Source organism: Pristiophorus japonicus, chromosome 10 (assembly GCF_044704955.1).
Source record: "Pristiophorus japonicus isolate sPriJap1 chromosome 10, sPriJap1.hap1, whole genome shotgun sequence".
NCBI classification, from domain to species: domain Eukaryota; kingdom Metazoa; phylum Chordata; class Chondrichthyes; family Pristiophoridae; genus Pristiophorus; species Pristiophorus japonicus.
The window spans coordinates 149,354,926-149,371,604 of NC_091986.1; the positions used below are offsets into that span (position 1 = coordinate 149,354,926).

Consider the following 16,679-nt stretch of genomic DNA (forward strand, 5'->3'; position numbering starts at 1 on the left):
CCTTACCATAACGCGACTTCCCGCCAATGGGACTTCAGGGAGCTTTGTAAGCTCTGCTTCCGCGTCTCTTTCTTCCTGATTGTCCCTAACTAATTTACGCATCCCTTTTAATTGAGTACTTAGTTCCAAAACATACCGTTTTATTTTGTCTTTTAATGGGCCTTCATCGGCCCCACCTGTTATGATGTTCTCTGGTAATTGCATCGCCCTTCCTGTCATTAGTTCAAAAGGGATTAATCCGGTTGTCCGGTTTGTTGTGGCTCTTAACTTCATCAATATAATGGGTAATACTTCCGTCCACGTTTTTCCTGACGTTTGCATGGCCTTTGCCAGGGCGTTTTTGAGGGTACGGTTCATGCGCTCTACCATTCCAGAACCACTGTGGTAGGGGATGTGGAATTTTTGTTTAATGCCCATCAGCTGGCATATTGTTTTTACAATATTCCCGGTGAAGTGGGTGCCTTGGTCGGAATCTATTTGAAGAGGCACTCCCCATCGGGGAATCACCTGCTCGGTCAATATCCTTGCCACTGTTGAGGCAGTGCAATCACGTGTGGGGAAAGCTTCCACCCACCAGGTAAATTGATCTATAATCACTAGGCAATATCTTTTTCCATGGGATGGGGGCAAAGGACCTGTGAAATCAATTTGTATGTGTTCCCATGGCCCCCGTTGACGGGGCTGGTGTCCCATTTTAATTTTAATGGGCCTGCCTGGATTATATTGTGCGCACGTAACGCATCGATGGCAATGTTTGGCAATATCTCTCCCCATCCCCTTCCACCACCAATCTCTCCCAAGACTCCCAGTCATGGCCTCTCATCCTGAATGAGACAGGCCATGATGCAACTCCAATAAGGTATTCTGTATGCATTCAGGCGCCATTACCTTGTCGTTTCGTCTCCAAATGTTATCCTTCCCTTGCGTTGCGCCCTGCTTTGTCCACATACCTATTTCCTCCTCAGAAGTGTCCTGGTGTAGTTTCTCAATACTTATCTGTTGGTCTCGGGCCCCAGCGGCACTGACTGAGGCTTCCTCACACTCTTCCTGTTCTAATGCCTTCTGGGCAGCTACGTCTGCAGCTTTATTTCCCTGGTGACTCAGCCAATCTGGACTGGTTCGGTCCGGCTCCCTCCTGTGGGCTTTAATTTTAATAACCGCTACCTGTTTTGGTTTATTACTGGCTGCTAAAAGAGCTTCTATTCTCAGCTGATGTCAACTAGTATTTAGTAAGTTATGTCTTTTTCCATCCCAAACACCCCTTTTTATTTTTCCAGCATCTAATTAGTGTGTTACGTCTTTTTTTTTTTCAGATCACCTTTCTTCAAATTAGGTTTTGTATTTTACATGGAGGGCTCGTGACTCCGTAAATTTGTTAATTTAAAATCATCAGATAATCGAAGACACTTTTTCTTTCCAATCGTTCAATTTGTTTACTTTCAAAGTTGCGTCTTTATCTTTTTCTTTTCTCCATAACTAGAACAGAGTCTAGCACGTAGGCTTTGAGGGCTGCTTTTCGTTATCTCAAAATCCAGTTGCAAGGTCGTTAAACTGTCTTTTCTAAACTGCCAAAGCTTGCTGTTTTAACCTTTTTTCAAAGTCCCTTTTATACCTTCGCAGATAGTTCGCCACTCGCCCAGGAGTTTGACCTGATCCCTGAAGGTATTTCTAGATTGTTTCCAAACCTTTTAGTTTTATTTCCTCCTTTTTTCTTTAAGAGACCAGATTTAATTTAATAACTTTTTTTTTTAGTTTAGAATCCATTTCAGAATTTTGCTGTGTGCCTTCTCTTAATATCTTTGAATCCCATTTCAAATTTTTGTAATGCCAATCTTTATTTAAAACCCTTTTTTTTTACTGAGCTAGAAGCTTTCGTGTCAAGGTTTTACACAAAGGAAAATGGGAGCGTTTTAAAAGGCATTTTTTATCTCATTCCTAGACTAAATTTATGTCTTTCAACCCAATGTAATCAATCATTGCATGTTTTCTTTCGACAAGTAAGTGAGCGTGTCAAATAAATTATTTTTTTTTTCAATCATCAGGACCATGTATTTTTTATCTTTTACTCAACAAACCTATCCTTTGTGCATTTCCTAGCTCCGTAACTTATCATCCGAATATATCCACACCTGCGTTCCTAACTTAAAATGTCTTAAAACTTCCCACATACAGGACAACACTACAAAGGGTTAAATAAACTTTCACTCTGTTTGGAAAAATGGGTAGAGCTGCACTAATTTTCCAAACAGACTTTCAGAAACATTCATTCCGCAGTCAAAAAATCACACAGGACTCTCACTCAAGACAGACATTCACAAAAGGCTCTCTTCATTCAACAAAGCTTATTAATTGGTTGGCCGGCTCTATTTTTGGATCCATATGTCGCTTAAGATAGTCACTATCAGCTTTTTATGGCATTACGTAATTACGCAAGTTACAATTAATTAATTAACGACCCGGGCGGCCCGCGTTTTACATTCCCTTCCTTACCTTCCATGTTCGCCAGTCTCGGACGTTTCCCTTTATTCCTGTAATATTCACGGCCATGACTACTCTGTGGGGACCCTTTGTCTTCGCAACAAAGCTAGCGTGTTTCCTTACCACCGGAGTTTCAGCTCTAGGTTGGAGTGATCAGCTCCCTACCGCACCGACCTTATTTACTAAAGGGAAAAAATCAAACTGGTTAGTCAGCCTCCTCCCGCTATCTACCTACTCGTACCTTATACACTATCCCGTCGTGCCCGTACGCCTCTTTCAGTCTCTAACACCAGATTCCAGATACTGTCTTAATTGATCACGTCTGATCAGACAGTATCCTGTCGTGACACCATTATGTTGGGAAAAATATTTCCGAGACTATTTAAAGAAAGGTTTATTAAATCGGAGACAAAGCTTTGGGAGAAGTGTTAGAGACCCGCATCTGCTGAACCAACTTCTCAATTTGAAATCGCCTGCGAGGTTCCTTTATCTTACAAATTACGTCACTTTACATCACGTGCCTTAGCAACAGTCCTTATATCCAATCATCGCATTACTAGGTTTACAAAGCTTTTCATACAATTACCGTTCAAGGCTGGGCTCTTGATATAAGCCAGCCTCGCATTGTGTCAGGCCAGTATACACATACAAGAGGACTAATTCCCCTGTTAACACAGAAAAAACAAGTGGCAGGCTTCCTATAACCAGTAAAGGCAAGCATACAATAATGCATCAGTATTGTCTCTTACAAAATTCATTCGAAGGGAACAAATGTTTGGTATACTAGTCAAGTGTCCCCCTAGGCTTTATTATGTACAAAAATCTGCTCCAACATTCTGCCTTCCTGTTTTTGCCGCCAAAGTGGATAACCTCACATTTATCTACATTATACTGCATCTGCCATGCATTTTCCCACTCACCTAACATGTCCAAGTCACCCTGCAGCCTCTTAGCATCCTCCTCACAGCTCACACCGTCACCCAGCTTAGTGTCATCTGCAAACTTGGAGATATTACATTCAATTCTTTTGTCTAAATCATTAATGTATATTGTAAATAGCTGGAGTCCCAGCACTGAACCTTGAGGTACCCCACTAGTCACTGCCTGCCATTCTGAAAAGGACCCGTTTATTCCTACTCTTTGCTTCCTGTCTGCCAACCAGTTCTCTATCCACGTCAATACATTAACCCCAATGACATTAGACAACATAAATCTGTCTGTCTGTCTTCTCTAAAACATGCCTAATTAGTTTTGATCTGTAGTTTTTAAAATAGTATTGCCACCTGACATTGCAAAACAAACATTCCCAAGGTTTATAAGCAGCAATGAATAATGTGTCAGATTTTGCTCTCAAAATAAGTGAGGTTAATGATGCTCACCGTTATTTATGCGCAAATTCTTCAGCAACTTCAGGCAAGGGACAGATGGGTGGTGATGTGGGGCTTTTGAGCTCTTATAATTAAGGGGTTAAGAATGGATCTCGGAACTAAAATGAGCTGACATAGGCTTTTGTAGTGGTCAACTTTCTAAAGGTGTTTAAAGGGAAACAACATGTCAAAATGATTAATTGTTACAAGCTGTGTAACCTGAGGACAATTACAAATAGCCAAACTGTTGAACCACAGGAGGCCCGGAGGGGTGGTTAAACAGGACAAGTGGTCAAAAGTGACATGTTGGAAAAACTCCATTTAATATGAGATATAGGCGAATGATTGTGTGACGCAAAAGGAAATTAGTTAAGCAGCAGTTGTGCACGCGGGCTTTGGGCCAATTAACCTGCATGGGGGGCCGTGCATGAGGCTGACATGCATCATTAAGTGTATAAAAGATTGCTTGGAACTTTGTATCATTGGAAAGGTCTGGCTACAGACAACTAGCAGGCAAGCTCTCCATTGGTGCAAAATAAAGACTACTTGAATCTTCGATCCCAGAACTGGTGCTGAGTGTTTATTTTAAATACTCCACTACAGGTGGTTAAATGAGAATATCCAAAAGTTGCTGTTCGAGTTTGTGTCTGAACTGAAAACAGTGATGTTTAGAGTGTACAGTTGAACCAAAAACTGGAATGAAAATCAGAAAACTATCACAAATCTGTGACACTACAAAAGGGACATAGAATGCCCTACCAAAAAAGAGGAATTAGAATTCATAACCGCTTTAAAAGGGGAAATGGATAAATATTCGAAAACAAAAAAATGAAAGGGTTGGAAAAACAACAGGGAATGGCAGTAAGTTGGAAGCTCTTTCAGCGAGCCATAAATGCAATGGACGGAATGGCCTTCATTCTCTGCTGTAAAACTGTATGGGGTGAAATTGCACACGCCCTGTTTGGAGGCAGTAACCTTCTGGGGCTGGGACATTTATAGCCCTGGTGTGGAATTTGACCCTTCCGCCCTCAACGGAGGCGGAGCGATATCTGAAGCGTGCTCCGTAGCTCAGCGCTCAACCGGCAATGCTGAGGCGCCAGAATGCCCCTAGTCTTCATTTAAAGGGGAGGGCTGCTGCGTGCCCTGCAGTCCCTTTGGTGGCCGCGACTAAGTCACCCTCAACTGGGCCAACAGCCTGGCACCCATAACAGAGTGCCGGCTGCAGGATGGTGGCCCAATCGAGGTTAGGGCCGCCATTGTTGGGCCGACAGAAGAGTCGGCTGACAGAAAAATTTGGCGGCCTACGGCGCAAACGGCCTACCCTTTAAAGGATGCCCCGGTAGCTGATGTCCGCCAGCTGGCGCTAATATCGACTGCCGTCACCCGCGCCGCCCGTGGAGCAATTTCCCCCGCGGGGTACAAAGGGGTCAACGCGGAATAGAGAGGGCTTATCGCCATGTATGCGCCAGCCCGGGGCATGGCGCTAACGACACAATATCCCCCCCACCCCCCAAACTTCCTCCGGGCGATAACCCCTTGCTATAAAAAAAGGGCAATTTCACCCCCTGTGATTCTATTATAGCTTCTTCCACAGCACAAATTTGCTCTGACAGCTAAATCTTAAGATTTAAGAGTAAACTACTTCTGGCATGTCTGTACTTTCATTGATGAAAAGAGTTAAGGAAAATTTAAAAGTGTGGTTGCTGGGCTGTTAGGAAAATAGACATATAGTACTGATTTAATTTTCACCATAGAAAGGAAGATTGAGTAGAAATATGAATAGGTTTTTAAAATTGAGAAATAGATAATTTACACATAAGTTAGTTTATTTGGACCGTGAGTACAAATGAATATAAATTAACTGGCTTCAAGAAATGTTAAGCGAGAAGGATTTTCCCCCCACACATAGTGGATATGTGGAAAATCAGTAAGTGTAATTTCAAATACAGACAACTCTCGATTATCCGTACACGGATCTAACGGAGAACTCACTGCAACGGCACTTTTAAAAACTGTTGCACACATGAATACCAGCTGACGTAATGAGGGTTGTCAATTCGTCCCGAGTCAGGAACAGATGAGAAACAAAACATATACTGCAGTCGGTTCTGGTTACTTACAGGGAGGTTAAATCATTGGGGGGATCCTTGGGATAGATGAAGTTCCGGTACATATGTCCCGTGTACAGCTGCAACGAGATGGACATTTTGCTGTTTTTCTGATCTCAGCATCAGATCTCAGCATGGCAGTGTGAGCTGCGAGGAGGATGCTATGAGGCTGCAGAGTGACTTGGATAGGTTAGGTGAGTGGGCAAATGAATGGCAGATGAAGTATAATGTGGATAAATGTGAGGTTATCCACTTTGGTGGTAAAAACAGAGAGACAGACTATTATCTGAATGGTGACAGATTAGGAAAAGGGAAGGTGCAAAGAGACCTGGGTGTCATGGTACATCAGTCATTGAAGGTTGGCATGCAGGTACAGCAGGCGGTTAAGAAAGCAAATGGCATGTTGGCCTTCATAGCGAGAGGATTTGAGTACAGGGGCAGGGAGGTATTGCTACAGTTGTACAGGGCCTTGGTGAGGCCACACCTGGAGTATTGTGTACAGTTTTGGTCTCCTAACTTGAGGAAGGACATTCTTGCTATTGAGGGAGTGCAGCGAAGATTCACCAGACTGATTCCCGGGATGGTGGGACTGACCTATCAAGAAAGACTGGATCAACTGGGCTTGTATTCACTGGAGTTCAGAAAAATGAGAGGGGACCTCATAGAAACGTTTAAAATTCTGACGGGTTTAGACAGGTTAGATGGAGGAAGAATGTTCCCAATGTTGGGGAAGTCCAGAACCAGGGGACACAGTCTAAGGATAAGGGGTAAGCCATTTAGGACCGAGATGAGGAGAAACTTCTTCACCCAGAGAGTGGTGAACCTGTGGAATTCTCTACCACAGAAAGTAGCTGAGGCCAATTCACTAAATATATTCAAAAGGGAGTTAGAGGAAGTCCTTACTACTCGGGGGATCAAGGGGTATGGCGAGAAAGCAGGAATGGGGTACTGAAGTTTCATGTTCAGCCATGAACTCATTGAATGGCGGTGCAGGCTAGAAGGACTGAATGGCCTACTCCTGCACCTATTTTCTATGTTTCTATAACAAGCTGATCTTAACTGCAACAGAAAGCAACTCAAAGCTCCTGATCTTTAACACGCTCTTCCACACGGCCATTAAACCCACCCCACACACAGTCCTGCGCTGACCACTTTCTGCACCGTCCGCTGTTTGCACGAAAGCGCTGACATGAGCAAGTAACTGCAGCCCTGGGTGCAATTAATTAGTTATTGAATGTTCCCACTCCAGAGAGTTTAAAGATATCCGCTTCCAACACAATAGGGTTCACCGTGTCCTTGCCCGTGTTTTTAACCTTTCTCTCCATGTGAAAGACCGCGGATCAAATTTGGGACCCAAACATTCTCGCCAAGTACGTGCACTCGCCCTAGCAGCAAAATCGTTTACCCGAAATAGTCCGATCCCCGAGGGACCTGGATAATCGAGAGTTGCCTGTAGCATATTTTTAAAAAAGAACTGAGTGAGGATCTGGCAATGAATAGGACAGAGGGTTGTGAGGATAGGTATAGACCAGTGGTAATTGCAAGGTCTTTCGAATGTTAATGCTATCTTGGAATTTCATTTCAAATCTTAGTAAATATTTTGATTTCTGATCTAGCTGAATATATATCCATATAAATACTATCAGTTACTTAAGTGGTTATGTTACTGGACTAATAATCTAGAGAATGCGAGTTCAAATCCCATCATGGCAGTTTGAGAATTTGACCTCAGTTTAAAATATATGGAAATGAGCAGCTGGTATTAGTAAAATCATGAAACTGTCAGATTGTTTTTAAAAAACAAACTGATTTATTAATGTTCTTTAGGGAAGGCAACATGCCGTCCTTACCTGGCCTGGCCTATATGTGACTCCAGTCCCACACCAGCATGGCTGACCCTTAACTGCCCTATGAAATAACCTAGCAAGCCATACATTTGCATCAAACTGCTTCAAAGACTAACAACATTGTAGGAGTAACTTCACCACACTGACTGCAATAGTTCAAGGCGACAGCCCACACCACCTTCTCGGGCCATCTACAGATGGGCCATAAATGCCAAACTCGCAAACAGTGCCAATATCCCACGATTAAGTTTTTTTTTAAATTGCCATCGTAGAAATTAGATTACAAAAGGCAGCTATTCAGGCCGTTGTGCCTGCCACACTAGGTTCATACTAAAAGCTTTTAATACTAACCATACAATTCCTGCAGTGTTTGAAATTCCTACAAGATCATCTTATAGAATACTTGTAATGTTCATATAGCATTTACTTCCTGCAAGTAGTAGTAGTCGTGGCCGAGTGGTTAAGGCGATGGACTAGAAATCCATTGGGGTTTCCCCACGCAGGTTTGAATCCTGTCGACTATGGTTTTTTAAAATTCTTGCTATTGAGGGAGTGCAGCGAAGGTTCACCAGACTGATTCCCGGGATGGCCTGCACCGTCCACAGATCGCCATGACATGATATTTGGCTCAGCGGTGACCCGTAGGTAAGTATAAAAAAAAACACGCACGAGAATCAGTGGAGCTGGGCGGTAGGTGAATAGCCCTGCAAGAAAATGGCAATTGTTTTTTTTACTTAATTATTTTAAAATTCTGTTGTGGTGATTTAAGTTAAAAGGGTCCGGAGAATGATTTTATGATTTATGTTATGGTTTTTGAAAAAATATTTTTAGTGTTTTTCTCCTCCTAGACCCAACTTGCAGCCTCGGGGTAAATATATTAATTATCGCCCATTTTCTTTAACAACCACCCAATCGACCCAAAATTCACCCTTTTCACTGAGAATCGGGGTGCAACACCCATTTTTTTTCCGCTGGGTGGATTTTTCTCTTTTTTGGGGGAAGTTTTCACGCGATAATCTTGGGAATCTTAGCAGTCTTTTGGGTAGCAATTGGGCGCTGGCAGGTTGTTCAGAAATTCTAGCCCTATACCTTTCAATCACCTCTTTCACTTCTTGAAACATGCCCTGTTCAATCTTTTTATGCTGGATTTCTGCCGATTATATCACCGAAACTGCTCAACTGGTCAAGTCACTGTTAATGACGTTATGTTGTTAACTCTCCAAGTCTTTCAATATGTTGGCTCTTTCACAAGTTATCCTCTATGGTCTATCCTATCATGGGTTTTACTTCTACATGACCCAGCATAACCAGAAATCATCTATGGCTTCTCCTCTAGGTGATCTTGTACCAACATGCACCAAGTCTCCATCCATGAGCCACTCCTTCTCATCTGTGTGCTGCCCCTTAGTAACTTTATTTATGAACATAGTGGTAGCTTTGATATGTACACTGATGATACGCAGCTTTACCTGTCTGCCATTACTCTCAACTCCATTACCGTTACAGTGCAGTCTTGCGGAGACATTTAGTCATGAGTAAAAAATAACTTTCTCCAGCTTTTACATTAGATAGACCAAAGTAATCCCATTTGTCACTCATCACACGCACTGCTCTTTGAACCCAATCCATACCACTGCCTGGCTTTGGATACCATAATCTTGCACTCTGGAATTCTCTAGCAAAATCTCTCCTCAAAACACCTATCTTTGATCATGCCTTCAGTCTCTTATTCCAACTCTTAATTCCTGCTCTGTGTCTGTTGCCTGCCCATTTCCTTGTGTGAAGTGCCTGGGGGCTAGAATTTGCACTCCATCACTGCCTGGTTTCTCAGTAGTATTGGCCGTTTTGGGCAAGAACCGGGTCGGCGAAAAATTCCCTACCTGAGGCACGCCGGCAGTTTCGAAGTACGGCTGCTGAGAGGACCGCCGGCGTGTAACATCCACAGATCGCCCTGGCGCAATCTTTGGCTGAGCGGGGACCCGTAGGCAAGTATTAATTTTTTAAATAAAATGCCCACGAGGATCAATGGAGCTGGGCGATAGGTTAAGTAGGTCTGCAAGAAAAAGGTAAGTGATTGATTTTTTACTATTTGTCAAAATCTGTTGGGGTGATTTAATTTAAAAATATCTTGGGAATGTTTTTGGGATTTTTATTTTTTCGGCGTTGGGCCCAACCTGCAGCCTCGGTGTAAATTTTTTTATAGACTTAAAAAAAAAATTTCGCCCATTTTCTTTAGGCACCGGCCAATCTAGGCGGAATTACACTTTTCCGCCCAGATTGCTCAAGACCCATATTTTTCACTGGGCGGATTTTTTTTTGAGAAGTTTCTTCCCAGTCTTAACAGTTTTTTGGCCGGCAATCGGGAAATTCTAGCCCATAGTATTTTTAGTTATGTTAAAAGGTACTATATAAATGCAAGTTGCATTAAAGCAGTGCTGACTGCAGTGTCCCTGTTTGCCTGCCCATGGTATTTGCAGATTTTGTACACTAGTTGGGATGGGGAGAAAAATATAGCCTCAAGAACAAAAGATAAATCTCGCACTTAATGAAAATACAAATTTATTTATAGCTTAAGAGACGCTACAAGCATCATTAATAAAACATTACTGCACAAACCACAACTACAAAAAGCAGTGCATATTTTTTTATAAATAAATACTAATTTGCAGGGAAATAAGTATATGTTTCTGAAGGCAGCAAATTCATACTGACACTGGTGGAATAAATCAAAATACTCTTAAAAGACTTCTAACTTTATTGCTAAATGCGTTAACTGTTATAACGCAAAGATTTTCTACAGCAATGTACATGTTTTGCAAAGCTCATATTTGATTTTCTACATTTATAGTCAACAATACAGACCAATTGTAGATTATAGCTTCCAATACTCATCAATGTTTTGTCCTTACTAATGCAAGTAGACAGAAAGAAGGGAACTGCATTGAGCTACGCCTGGGACTGTGCAGTCTCAAGCACTGCACAAGCATGCAGTTCAGCTTCAAGGAGTTAGGTATTCTACTTTCCCATGAATGAATGCGGAATTTCTGCACTGAGGGACAGTACTTTGAACTATGTACTAAGACTCGATATCTTAATTCAGGACTTGATGATTGTGGAGCTGCCCCATTTTGCTGCTTGCTCTTGGCCAGCTATAATTATACTGATTTTTACTTAATGTACATGAATAAATCAGACTGTGTGCCCATAAAGGATCCAAGCAATGTATAATTTATATCTGCATTTTTGGTACATGAGGAGATCGGACAGTGGCTAGTTCGGACTCGAAGTGGTGAATAGAACTTGTTAGATGTAGCCGAGTGTTCAAATTTGAGAGTCTCTGAATGATTCCAGACCCAAGACTAATCCCAGCAACAGCTCTTATTTAAAGACAGAACCAGATGTCATGAATCATTTAATCAAATCAGATTTTCTGCAGTTAATGTGATCACCAATTTATAGTACATGGTCTGAACTGAATTACAAATCATTTGTAATAATTATTTCCTCCCCTAAAAGGTGAACAGTTTATTGTTGAATCTCCACTTGAAAAACAAATGAACCACACTGCAATGGAGATGAAAATATCACCAATACTGGAACCTGCAACTTTTGGATCATAACTCATGCTATATACACCAAAGCAGCTTTTTACACTACGAATCTCTTTACAAACATGCCGTTCGGCATTTCTTGCAAGTTTCAGCACAACTGGTATGACTATTTAATACACAAATCATATCTGATGAACGTATATTAGAATTGTATTTTACAAAACAAGTCTTAAAAAATCCAGTATATCTATATATGCAGAGAGCCTGTGTTGAAGTAAATTGGTTTTGAAAACTTCCCAACTATAAAAAAAATTCTGATTCTAGGATCAAGTCAGACAGTCCCTGACAGAATACATGCAACACTGCAGTGTGCTTACTGACAAAAACAGATGAAGAGCATTTGGTGTGTTTTGAATTGCAAATTACAGCATGAACTATTTTCAAGTAACGAATTCTAAGATACAAACTTCAACCGTTTCACCTGCTACAAGTTCAACTTCTGCTCCAAGTACAACTTCTAATTTCACATTTCATTTAGTCAATTTGAAGCCACAAGGGCAGAATAAACATATTATACACAAAAGCAGCATTGGGTTTAAGAGATAAAAGTGTGGTAAATAATGAACATTTTAGTTCACATTTAAATGTACATTACTCCAGGCCCTTTCCAGAAACAGTCCAAGAAAGAAAGAGGGATTTTTCAAGTAATGCAGATAAAATTAACAGAAGCAATGATATTGATTACAGTTAAAGTTCCTCCTTTATATTGGCCACGCTCTTGCAGTTACAGATAGATTCATGATCAGTTGGCTGAAGAACATGCTCCATTCCCTCACGAATTTCAGGCTCAGTAATCTGGCGTGTGGCATACTCCTAAAACAGTAAAAAACGATAATAGTTTGAATTAGAAGACCAGTTTAACAGTTGCAATTATAACATTGTATTATAGAGAAGTTATTTTCTAACGAAGCATGACAGGCATCGACAAGACAGTACGAATACTTTTAGGGGTCCCAACAACTTGTATTTATATAGCGCCTTTAACGTAGTGAAACATCACAGGAGTATTATGAGATTAAAAATTTGCCACCGAGCTGTATGAGAAATTAGGGCAGGTGACCAAAAGCTTGGTCAAAGAGGTATGTTTTAAGGAGTGTCTTGAAGGAAGAGGGGTATAGGCAAGGAATTCCAGAACTTAGGGCCTAGAGTTGTGTTACTCTAAATGGAGGGATGTAATACAATTGAAAAATAACTTGTCCTGTTAAAATCCCTCAACTTGATGGAAATTGAAAGTTCTGATGCTTTGTTGAAAATGTGTGGATGGGCTGAGAGTGAGGATGCTGAGAGAGAGCCCAGAGAAAGAGTGAGGAATGGGCTGAGTGTGAGGGCATCTGTGAGTGAAAGTATGTGAGTTTTTGATGGGTGGGGCTAGTGTTGTGACTGATCAATCCGATCTATCCAGTTTTTACAGTATATCAGAAAAACCATTGGGGAACAGCACAATGGCATCAGTCAACTTTTTCAAACAAGCATTTGACTGTTTAGCAGTCTGTAAAGAACAGAGAATCACATTTAAAAGGGCATTTAGCAACACAGGTAAGGAACCACTCTCTTAATGCTAACAAAATAAAAACTTGAATCGTTAAGAGGGTGTTAGAAATTATTTATTCAACAGCCTTACTTGGATCAATTGAGAATAACTGATTCTGTGTCACATCAAACTAGTTACATTATGTGCACAGCCCTTTCTTCCCCCCCCGCCACCCCCCCCCCCCCTCCGCCCGCCCCCCCGCCCCCATCAGCTCAAAGAACCACAGAAACATTAGTTACACCTTAAGGACCCAAAAGTTCAGTTCAGTTCATTAGTAATTTAACAATGACTTTCTTTACAACTTTATAGCCCATTTCATAACTATTGGAGGAACAATTTTATCTTCTTCTAAATGTAAAACATTAGAACAGGATTCATAGACCTCAAAAACAAGACCACATCTTTCCAAAGCACTTCAGCGTTTGAATATAAATGACATGGACTTGGAACAAAAACAGAAAATGCTGGAAACATTCAGCAGGCCAGTGCTGTTTGTCTGTAATAATCTCCAGTTCTGATGATGGGTCCACTTCTAAATCAGTTCTCTCCTTGGATGCTGCCTGACCTACTGAGTTTTACCAGCATTTTTGGTTTTTGTTTCAATGTTCCAATATCTCTAGTCTTTCTTTTTTTGTCCATTGACTTTGGAAGATTAGCTTACATTTGAGTTTATGATCCAAATGTATCTTCTGTCTCATTACAAATCTGTATAATGACCTTCTCTTTACTGTGTCAGCCATGCCTCAGTTGGTAGCACTCTCGCCTGAGGCAGAAGGACCCACTACAGAGATTGGAGTACAAAAAAATAAACTAGACTGAATAAACTCAAGTGCAGTACTGAGGGAGTGCTGCATTTTCAGATGAGACATTAAACAGAGACCCTGTCTGCTCTCTCAAGTAGTTGTAAAAGATCCCATGGCACAATTTCAAAGAGCAGGGGAGTTATGCCCACTGCCCTGGCCAATATTTATCATTCAATCATTACTAAAAACAGATTATCTCGTCATCATCATATTACTCTTTGTGGGACCTTGTTGAGCGCAATATTGGCTGCATGTGTCCTACATTACATAGAAACATTGAAATTAGGCGCAGGAGTAGGCCATTCGGCCCTTCGAGCCTGCGCCACCATTCAATAAGATCATGGCTGATCATTCACCTCAGTATCCCTTTCTTGCTTTCTCTCCATACCCCTTGATCCCTTTAGCCGTAAGGACCATATATAACTCCCTCTTGAATGTATGCAATGAACTGGCACCAACAACTCTGTGTGGTAGGGAATTCCACAGGTTAACAACTCTCTAAGTGAAGAAGTTTCTCCTCATCTCAGTCCAAACTGGCTTACCCCTTATCCTTAAACTGTGTCCCCTGGTTCTGGACTTCCCCAACATTGGGAACATTCTTCCTGCATCAAACCTGTCCCCGTCAGAATTTTATATGTTTCTATGAGATCCCCTCTCATTCTTCTAAACTCCAGTGAATATAGGCCCAGTCGATCCAGTCTCTCCTCATATGTCAGTCCTGCCATTCCGGGAATCAATCTGGTAAACCTTCGCTGCACTCCCTCAATAACAAGAACGTCCTCCCTCAGAATAGTAGACCAAAACTGAACACAATATTCCATGAGGCCTCACCAAGGCCCTGTACAACTGCAGTAAGACCTCTATGCTCCTATACTCAAATCCCCAAGCTATGAAGGCTAACATACCATTTGCCTTCTTCACTGCCTGCTGTACCTGCATGCCAGCTTTCAATGACTGATGTACCATGACACCTAGGTCTCGTTGCACCTCCCCCCTTTTCCTAATCTGCCACCATTCAGATAATATTCTGCCATCAAAGTGGATAACCTCACATTTATCCACATTATACTGCATCTGCCATGCATTTGCCCACTCACCTAACCTGTCCAAGTCACCCTGCAGCCTCTTAGCATCCTCCTCACAGCTCACACCACCACCCAGAGCTTAGTGTCACCTGCAAACTTGGAGATATTACACTCAATTCCTTCATCTAAATCACTGATGTATATTGTAAATAGCTGGGGTCCCAGCACCGAGCCCTGCGGCACCCCACTAGTCACTGCTTGCCATTCTGAAAAGGACCCATTCCCAACTCTCTGCTTCCTGTCTGCCAACCAATTCTCTATCTACGTCAGTACATTACCCCCAATACCATGTGCTTTAATTTTGCACACCAATCTCTTGTGTGGGACTGTGTCAAAAGCCTTTTGAAAGTCCAAATACACCACATCCACTGGTTCTCCCTTGTCCACTCGACTAGTTACATCCTCAAAAAATTCCAGAAGATTTGTCAAGCATGATTTCCCTTTCATAAATCCATGCTGACTTGGACCGATCCTGTCACTGCTTTCCAAATGCGCTGCTATTTCATCTTTAATAATTCATTCCAACATTTTCCCCATTACTGATGTCAGGCTAACCGGTCTATAATTACCCATTTTCTCTCTCCCTCCTTTTTAAAAAAGTGGCGTTACATTAGCTACCCTCCAGTCCATAAGAACGGATAGTCAATAGACGGTTGGAAAATGATCACCAATGCATCCACTATTTCTATGGCCACTTCCTTAAGTACTCTGGGATGCAGACTATCAGAACCGATTTATCTGCCTTCAATCCCATCAATTTCCCTAACAATTTCCCACCTAATAAGGATTTCCTTCAGTTCCTCCTTCTCAATAGACCCTCGTCTCCTAGTATTTTCTGAAGGTTATGTGTGTCTTCCTTCATGAAGACAGAACCAAAGTATTTGTTCAACTGGTCTGCCATTTCTTTGTCCCTCATTATAAATTCACCTGATTCTGACCGCAAGGGACCTATGTTTGTCTTTACGAATATCTTTTTTTCTTCACATATCGAAAGAAACTTTTGCAGTCAGTTTTTATGTTCCCAGCAAGCTTCCTCCCATACTCTATTTTCCCCCTCCTAATTAAACCCATTGTCCTCCTCTGCTGAATTCTAAAATTCTCCCAGTCCTCAGGTTTGCTGCTTTTTCTGGCCAATGTATATGCCTCTTCCTTGGATTTAACACTATCCTTAACTTCCCTTGTTAGCCACGGTTGAGCCACCTTCCCCGTTTTATTTTTAGTCCAGACAGAGATGTACAATTGTTGAAGTTCATCCATGTGATCTTTAAATGTTTGCCATTGCCTATCCACTGTCAACCCTTTAAGTATCATTCACCAGTCTATTTTAGCCAATTCACGTCCCATATCATCGAAGTTACCTTTCCTTAAGTTCAGGACCCTAGTCTCTGAAATAACAGTGTCACTCTCCGTCTTAATAAAGAATTCTACCATATTTTGGTCACTCTACCCCAAGGGGCCTCGCACAAGAGTGCTAATTAGTCCTTTCTCATTATACATCACCCAGTCTAGGATGGCCGGCCCTCTAGTTGGTTCCTCGACATATTGGTCTAAAAAAACCATCCCCAATACACTCCAGGAAATCCTCCTCCACCCTATTGCTACCAGTTTGGTTAGCCCAATCTATATGTAGATGAAAGTCGCCCATGATAACTGCTGTACCTTTATTGCACGCATTCCTAATTTCTTGTTTGATGCTGTCCCGAACCTCACTACTACTGTTTGGCAGTCGGTACACAACTCCCACTAGTGTTTTCTGCCCTTTGGTATTCCGCAGCTCCACCCATACAGATTCCACATCATCCAAGCTAATGTCCTTCCTTACTATTGCATTAATTTCCTCTTTAACCAG

General features: G+C 41.7%; 1 protein-coding gene and 1 non-coding gene across 5 annotated transcripts in view; one reads left to right on the forward strand and one right to left on the reverse strand.

Annotated features, from left to right (window-relative positions):
* The first annotated feature begins 8,242 nt into the window (after window positions 1-8,242).
* trnas-aga (transfer RNA serine (anticodon AGA)) lies at window positions 8,243-8,324 on the forward strand. The gene has a single exon. It is a non-coding gene; the product is annotated as a tRNA-Ser (tRNA).
* Window positions 8,325-10,434: 2,110 nt separating this feature from the next.
* poglut3 (protein O-glucosyltransferase 3) overlaps window positions 10,435-16,679 on the reverse strand; it is a 32,982-nt gene continuing 26,737 nt past the window's right edge. For all 4 annotated transcript variants that reach the window (XM_070891524.1, XM_070891523.1, XM_070891521.1 and 1 more), the window contains one exon: window positions 10,435-12,224. In XM_070891524.1, the coding sequence (XP_070747625.1) occupies window positions 12,099-12,224 (126 nt within the window). In that variant the 3' untranslated portion in view covers window positions 10,435-12,098. The remainder of the gene's footprint in view (window positions 12,225-16,679) is intronic.